This window comes from Triticum dicoccoides, chromosome 4A (assembly GCF_002162155.2).
Source record: "Triticum dicoccoides isolate Atlit2015 ecotype Zavitan chromosome 4A, WEW_v2.0, whole genome shotgun sequence".
NCBI classification, from domain to species: domain Eukaryota; kingdom Viridiplantae; phylum Streptophyta; class Magnoliopsida; order Poales; family Poaceae; genus Triticum; species Triticum dicoccoides.
The window spans coordinates 636,461,606-636,470,228 of NC_041386.1; the positions used below are offsets into that span (position 1 = coordinate 636,461,606).

The 8,623-nt window shown below is 42.3% G+C and overlaps 1 protein-coding gene across 1 annotated transcript; it reads right to left on the reverse strand.

The window, feature by feature from the left end:
- Positions 1-5,099: 5,099 nt before the first annotated feature.
- On the reverse strand, positions 5,100-8,378 carry LOC119289486 (BTB/POZ domain-containing protein At2g46260-like). Its single transcript, XM_037568795.1, has 5 exons — positions 8,285-8,378; positions 7,452-7,570; positions 7,314-7,377; positions 6,330-6,609; positions 5,100-6,207 (listed from the first exon to the last, which is right to left on the reverse strand). Exons 1-5 carry the CDS (start codon positions 8,376-8,378, stop codon positions 5,376-5,378), a joined length of 1,389 nt encoding a protein of 462 aa, XP_037424692.1. The 3' UTR covers positions 5,100-5,375.
- Positions 8,379-8,623: the final 245 nt, after the last annotated feature.

Consider the following 8,623-nt stretch of genomic DNA (forward strand, 5'->3'; position numbering starts at 1 on the left):
GGGGGCGCACCAGCCCACTAGGGGCTGGTTCCCCTCCCAATTCAGCCCATGGGGCCCTCCGGGATAGGTGGCCCCACCCGGTGGACCCCCGGGACCCTTCCGGTGGTCCCCGTACAATACCGGCGACCCCCGAAACATTCCCGATGGCCGAAACTGAAGTTCCTATATATAAATATTTACCTCCGGACCATTCCGGAACTCCTCGTGACGTCCGGGATCTCATCCGGGACTTCGAACAACTTTTGGGTTACTGCATACTAATATCTCTACAACCTAGCATCACCGAACCTTAAGTGTGTAGACCCTACGGGTTCGGGAGACATGCAGACATGACCGAGACGACTCTCCGGTCAATAACCATCAGCGGGATCTGGATACCCATGTTGGCTCCCACATGCTCCACGATGATCTCATCGGATGAACCATGATGTCGAGGATTCAATCAATCCGTATACAATTCCCTTTGTCAATCGGTACGTTACTTGCCCGAGACTCGATCGTCGGTATCCCAATACCTCGTTCAATCTCGTTACCGGCAAGTCACTTTACTCGTACCGTAATGCATGATCCCGTGATCAACCACTTGGTCACATTGAGCTCATTATGATGATGCATTACCGAGTGGGCCCAGAGATACCTCTCTGTCACACGGAGTGACAAATCCCAGTCTCAATTCGTGCCAACCCAACAGACACTTTTGGAGATACCTGTAGTGTACCTTTATAGTTACCCAGTTACGTTGTGACATTTGGCACACCCAAGGCACTCCTACGGTATCCGGGAGTTGCACAATCTCATGGTCTAAGGAAATGATACTTGACATTCGGAAAAGCTACAGCAAATGAACTACACGATCTTTGAGCTATGTTTAGGATTGGGTCTTGTCCATCACATCATTCTCCTAGTGATGTGATCCCGTTATCAATGACATCCAATGTCCATAGTCAGGAAACCATGACTATCTTTTGATCAATGAGCTAGTCAACTAGAGGCTCACTAGGGACGTGTTGTGGTCTATGTATTCACACATGTATTACGATTTCCGGATAACACAATTATAGCATGAACAATAGACAATTATCATGAACAAAGAAATATAATAATAACCATTTTATTATTGCCTCTAGGGCATATTTCCAACACCCCTATACTTGTGGGTCATCAGTGCCCCCTGCCCCCGTATATAAAGGAGCAAGGGGGGAGGCCGGCCGGCCTAGGGGCGCGCCAAGGAGAGGGGGAGTCCTTCTGCTAGTAGGAGTAGGACTCCCCTTTTCCTAGTCCAACTAGGAAGGGGGAAGGGGAAAGGAAGGAGAGGAGAGAGGGAGGAAAGAGGGTGCGCCTCCTCCTTGTCCAATTCGGACTCCCAAGGGGGGGGGGCAGCCCTAGGCCCCCTCCTATCTCTATCACAAGGCCCATGTAGGCCCATTAGTTCCCTCGGGGGTTTCGATAACCCCCCGGCACTCCGAATATAGTCGCCCAATATATCAATCTTTATGTCTCGACCATTTCGAGACTCCTCGTCATGTCCGTGATCACATCCGGGACTCTGAACTATCTTCGGTACATCAAAACACATAAACTCATAATACCGATCGTCACCAAACGTTAAGCGTGCGGACCCTACGGGTTTGACAACTATGTAGACATGACCGAGACACGTCTCCGGTTAATAACCAATAGCGGAACCTGGATTCTCATATTGGTTCCTACATATTCTACGAAGATCTTTATCGGTCAAACCGTATAACGATATACGTTGTTCCCTTTGTCATCGGTATGTTACTTGCCTGAGGTTTGATTGTCGGTATCTCAATACCCAGTTCAATCTCGTTACTGGTAAGTCTCTTTACTCGTTCCGTAATGCTACATCCAATAACTAACTCATTAGCTACATTGCTTGCAAGACTTATAGTGATGTACATTACCGAGAGGGCCCAAAGATACCTCTCCGACAATCGGAGTGACAAATCCTAATCTCGATATATGCCAACTCAACAAACACCATCGGAGACACCTGTAGAGGACCTTTATAATCACCCAGTTATGTTGTGACGTTTGGTAGCACACAAAGTGTTCCTCCGGTATTCGGGAGTTGCATGATCTCATAGTCATAGGAACATGTATAAGTTATGGAGAAAGCAATAGCAACAAACTAAACAATCATCATGCTAAGCTAACGGATGGGTCAAGTCAATCACATCATTATCTAATGATGTGATCTCGTTAATCAAATGACAACTCATGTCTATGGTTAGGAAACATAACCATCATTGATTCAACGAGCTAGTCAAGTAAAGGCAAACTAGTGACACTCTATGTATTCACACATGTACTAAGTTTCCGTTTAATACAATTCTAGCATGAATAATAAACATTTATCATGATATAAGGAAATATAAATAACAACTTTATTATTGCCTCTAGGGCATATTTCCTTCAACCATCTCATTGGAGCAAACTTGTTGAGACCTAGGAGTTTGTAAAGGTTGTGAACGGAAGTTGTCGATATGGGTTAGAAGATGTTGACAACCATGATGCATGTAGAAAATAATTGTCTCGGAGAAAAATGTGAGAGAGGGCATGTATAACGCTCCAAGTTTAGTCGGGCGGAGTTGGAGAACGCAACTCTCACATGCTCCTCGACGTAGCTGAAGCCGGCAAACCTTCATCCGTCGAAACTGGAGCCTAAGGAGCAAGACGCACAACTGTACCATCCGCTCCACATGACTGCGCACTGAGACAAACCTGCAGAAGAAAAATCACAACCCGGACAATCAGATCTGGGGACACACCACCCTTCACATGCCTCCCAACGATGACAAGAAGTACCATCAGAATGAGGACACAGCAAGGAGGAGTTATCCTATGCTGACATCCGTGCCATCGTCTTGCCACCGACGATCAGGAACCAAAACCTCAACCTACTACCACAGGTCTGAAACAGCAGGGGTCACTGCCGCCTTCCTTCGCCGGATCGACGGATGGAGGGAGGGGGCGTGATCTCATCGGGGAGGAGGTAGATCGCTGCTGCCACTGAATCCCGTAGGGTTTCACGGGGAGGAGGGATGAAAACGCTCCCAAAAGAAGATTTTTTTTCTTTTTTCCATGAGGAAACAAAGTAAAAGTCAGGGATAAAAGGATGAGAATAACAAAGACTCACAACTTGTAATATCGTGACAACTACAGTCAGGATTCCAAAAGCAAGGGTTCCGCCGATGAGTTCAGCCCTCCCTTTGGTCGGTAGCCATTGAGACGACTGAGAGTGGGGAACTTCGAAGTGTCCAAGTGTCCTTCTTCTGGCTTGCATGAAACGTTTTTATTAGGTTTTATAGTGCCATGGTGTCACTTCACCCTAGCATAGAACCCGGTACTCGGAGGTCAATATCCGAAGCTCGAACCTGAAAAACGAGAAATATTTTCTGGTAGAAATTCTAGAAACCTGAAATTTATTAGGAGAATTCAGGTTTATAGTCCCGATACCCGAACAACCCTAATAACCCAAAATTAGGAAAAAGAACAGAAAAAGTTGTTGCTCTAGCGAAGGCCCGGCCTAACATAGCACTCTTTCCCTCGTGACCTAGGCGCCATCCAGTTATTGTTGGCTAAATAACACCCGCGTTGATAACTGTTAGATGCTCAACGCATGGCCATCTGATCTTGTCTTTGCCGGCCTCTTTCTTCCCATCTCGTTGTCCTCATTGCAGCACCAATTGCCCGCACCATGGTCCGCCCAACACCAATGCAGCACCGCTCCCAGCAAAAAGCCGTCGACCAACACACGTGACTCCAGTAGCAACTCCAGCGACCTTGTAGCAGTTGCTCGCAACAATACCGTTTATCATAGAGTCTCCGGCGACCTCGCAACAGTGGCTCACAACAATACCACCCATAGTAGCAAACTTCGGCAACCTCGCAACGGAGCTCACAACAATGCCACCATTGTAGCAACTCCGACGGCCTCACAGCAGTGGCTCATAGCAACATCGTCACGGTTTTTCGCAGCCTCTCCCTGCTGCTCCGGCTCCATGGGTCAACAACTACACATTTTTTATCACGTACATGAATTAGATGTTAACATGCACTCCCTCGGTAAAGAAATATAAGAGCGTTTAGATCACTAAAGTAGTGATCCAAACGCTCTTATATTTCCTCACGGAGGGAGTAGTAGTTACTAGTTATTCTATGTGTGATTACACATTATTTTATCTATTGATTGGTGTATTTATTGATGAAGTATATATTATTCATTGCTTATTAAACCGACAATCGAACCGGTCTGACCGATAAACTAGAACCGACAGCCTTGCCGGTTCGATAATTGGTTCGGTTTTTTAAACTATGAAAATATGTCTATATACATTTGTATGTAGTCCTTATTGAAATCTCTAAAAAGACTTATGTTTAGGAACGGAGGGAGTAGACGAGTCTTGGTGCTTCGGTTTCATTCATTTCTAGTGGATGGACGTAGAGTAGTATATATGGACACTGTTGTAAGGAAACTCTACTCACTTCGTTCCAAAGAATCAAAGTATAGTGCACATTAGATTTTCTATAGTCAAAATTTGTATACTTCACTAACTTCATAGAAAAATTATCAATTTCTAGAATGCCGAATCATTATCATTAGATTCATGACGAAATATAATTTTATATGGTATAAATTCAGTATTCTAGTTTTAAAAACGTTTCTATTTTTTTAGAATGGGTTTCTCTATAAATCCTGTCAAAGCTTAAGAAACTTGATTTTTAGAAAACCAACTATATATTAAGGAACTGGGGGATAATAAGCCAGATGAAGCCAGTTATCAACTCTCAAGTTTTTTGCAGTCAGCTATAGCGCGACGTCTAGCACTGGACATCGACCTCGCTTCCACAGCGAATGGCCAGGAAGCTCATCGCGCTCCAATGCTTTCAGCTGAACAAGTGCAATCTACTTGCATCATTCACATTCAGGCACCAAACATTCCAGCAGAAGCAAATAATAGCTATACAAGACCGCACCAAGCGTGGACCCAAAAGCCCACACTGCCCATATGCCCAGCCAAGCAACAATATCCAAAATTATAACTGAAATCCCATTGAACTTTGTGACACTTAGAACTGCATCATGGATCCAACAGACCACTTACAAGACAACGACCAACACAGAGAAAGCTTCTCCACATAAACTATATGATACAACATGCAACAACGACATACAAAGGCAACACATAAACACGCACATATATTACTAAGTAAATGCAGTAGCAGCTGGCCCACGTACATCAGCTACTCTGTTCATTGCCCTTCAGGGATGAAACTGAAATCCACGACTGAAGCGTCTGATACTGCACATAAGACAGGACGAAATTAACTCTGCTGAGTGAGATATCAGATCAGGTCTGTAATTCAGGCTGCACCACCAGAGTCAAGTCGGCTCTCAGATATAGCACACCATCAATGAAGAGGCTGTCATCAGCAATGAACGTCGACCATGGCATTCCGAAAAGATCACCGCATCCCTGAGACCGATCACCAGTCATGGTGTTCTTATATCCGTACTTGCTCACAAATTTTCCTAACGGCTTTGTCCTTGCAGCAAACTCAATATCTAAACATATTGAGCCTGCCAGCTCATCAAAAATATGTAATGATAGGGCAAAGCTGTACGATGTTGCCTGCTCAACCATTTTACAGTTTGCCAAGAGATAGAATTTGTGCCCTGCGAGATGGAACATTTGCGAGCATATACCTCCTGATGGGAAGAGTCGGGAACACTCATCACGCTTTAGATCCATGTAAACTGTAACCTGTGGGCAGGGTTGATTAAAAGCAATCACTCTCACAAGTTTGAAGTCGTAAGCTCGCTCAGCAAATTGCCAACATGTTGTCCCGTTTGCTGCAAGAGCACCTTCCATCTGGTTTGGGTATGCTTTGTGTAGAAGTACCTCAGCAATATGCTTAGTTAAGTACTCATGGTCTATATCAACATCTTCACATCTTAGGACCTTCTGCAGTGCATCACAGCTCATATTACTGAAGCGTACCAGTGGAAGTAAGCGATAACTCAAGACCTTGCGTCTTTCCTCCTCCGAATAATAGTATCGCACACGGGCCCACTTGAGCAAGAAGTAATAAACCACATCTTCACATAACACGTGTAGGTCACTGCTCGAAAAGATGGCTTCGATTCCAACAAGAGAGATGTTCATCAGTTCATCTTGGAACCTGAAATGAGATAAATAATGCTATGAGTGACATATAAACAATATAATTAGTGACATCAATGTCAACATTTTCTCCGAAACGAAAAGAAAAAATCATTGCTCCATCAAATAGTGGTCACTTACTTATCAAAATCCTTGTATTTATTGGCAAGGAATCCCTTCGCTGCACGTACTAAACTCTGAACTTCAGCAGCCATTAAAATGGAGCATGGATGGCCTAGGTATAGCAGTGCAGATTCTGTGGTCATAGGACGGCTTATGAGTAACTGACTGCAGTACCTCATGCAAGCAGGAACCTCAAATTTGTCAGCACCCATTAAGATGTCGAGCAGAAGAGTGGGCTCAATTGTTGTCAGCTTTCCACTGTACATGAATCTTAGAAGCTCCATAAGGGAATTTTCTTCTGTTCCAAGTAGAAGGAAAACAGTAAAGGCACAAGGATTAAGAGAACAGTGCAAAAAAGAAGTAAGAAAAGCTCCACCTTGGATTAACCTTTTCCAATCATGGAAAAGTTTTATCTATACTATAATAGAAAACGTATGAGTTAGCGGAATCCAAACGATATCAACCATTCGATACAATCAGATCCAATGGCTCATAAATTAAGTTTCACCTTGCAAAGCACCTCAATATTATGTTTTGTAGTTTCTACCACTTATAGGACTAGTTACGCAGACTTCACACACACGTTTCTAAGTGCATGCTCGCACTTTCTTAAAATTACTGAAGAACTTTCCTTATTGAGGTTAATAATTAATTGTATGGTAACTAATTTCATTTGATAATTCAAACTCGTAGTGTGGATTGCGAAGCAATGGCGGTAGGTAACCAGTACTATAGGGCTATCATATAGAGTATCCACCAGTGTGTCGTCTCTGTAGTCAGTGATGTGGGCAATTCATGGATTAATTAACTCTCTCAATTATCTTTGTAATTAATATGAAATTATGAGGTGCTTTGCAAGGTGAAACAGTAACACAACCACAATATTAGCTCTCTCAATTAGCCTTTTTCGGTATATACAAAATATAAACAGTAACACAACCACAATAGAGAATTAGAATAAAAAGTAAGAGGAAGAATGTTACAGTTAAGTTATAATATTACCTGAATCAGCAATCCTAATTCTTGGATGTGACTCATCAGATTCTTTCATCCCATTTGTGAAAAGCTAAGAAACTGAAGCTTATTAGAAACTTGAACTGACTACATAACAAATACATTTCACATGGCTATGAAAATTACCTTTTGAAAGAAAGGACTTCTTGCGGCAAGAATTGCCGAGTTTATATAAAGGGCCTTTACTGCTGAAATTGCTTTGGCTGCCATGGTTGAGGAAGAGTCAATACTCTGTCCTTCATCAGCTGCAAAAAAACAAGATCAATGAGAAACAAGACAACTAGGAAAAAAATGTGCAGAGCGACCATTAGATAGATTTTTTCTGTTAAAATGCTTGGAACATTCTGTTCAATGGTGCAGATTCGTTTAGTCAATCTTCAGATGTATGATAAAATGGTTAAAATTATCACAAAGATTGAACGGCCATTTACTGCAGCCAGCAAGCATGCCTGTAGTTCACTGAGCAAAGTGATCATAGATGTTATCCTAATGACCCAACAAGAATTTCGTATAACTTTATTAGATAATTATTTGTCAATAGCCAAACTTACACAATGCCTTTTGAAAGGTTTCAGAAACTTGACCAAGAATTTCAGAACCCGCGTTTCCAGAAAGGACAACAAAGTAGTAGAACTTCAGGTTTCAGCTCGAGTAACTTCTTTCCAAAATTTCTGAATTGCATCATTGAGCACTTCCACTGTCCAGTCGCTAGTCTCAATTGCAGTGGATTGATCTTATTTTACGTTTGCAGGAACAAGGAATATTAAAAAAAAAAGGTTAACAGCACTACCACATCAAATTGTTGGACTAGATATTTGTTGCATCATTGTCATATGTATGGACACTGGAAGACATTTGTTGTTTTCTCTGAATAAGTTTGATGTTGATTTAGTCGAGCCCGAATTTCATTGTCATTTTTGTCGTACATTTCCATGATAAGACCTCAGGTGAAAACTTACATATACAACATGAATCTGTAATACTTAAACATAAGAGTTTGTCAAGCAGCCTAATTGACATATTCCATGCTTGAAGAGGCAAGTGAGGCAACATGGCTGTGGAGACTGCAGAGTTCTAAAGTTTTATGTAATTCTTTCCTCTCCACATCTCCTCTTCAAATAAAAAGGATCATATTACTAACATATGAAATAGAATTATGAAGTCGTGAAATAATTTTTCCAGCGTTCCAAATACAAATCCATAGTCAAGCACTAACATATATAGTAATAATATGTTCTTCCGTTTCTGGGATACATTCAGAAACATAATATAATTGGCAGATTTGGCGTGTGGATAAT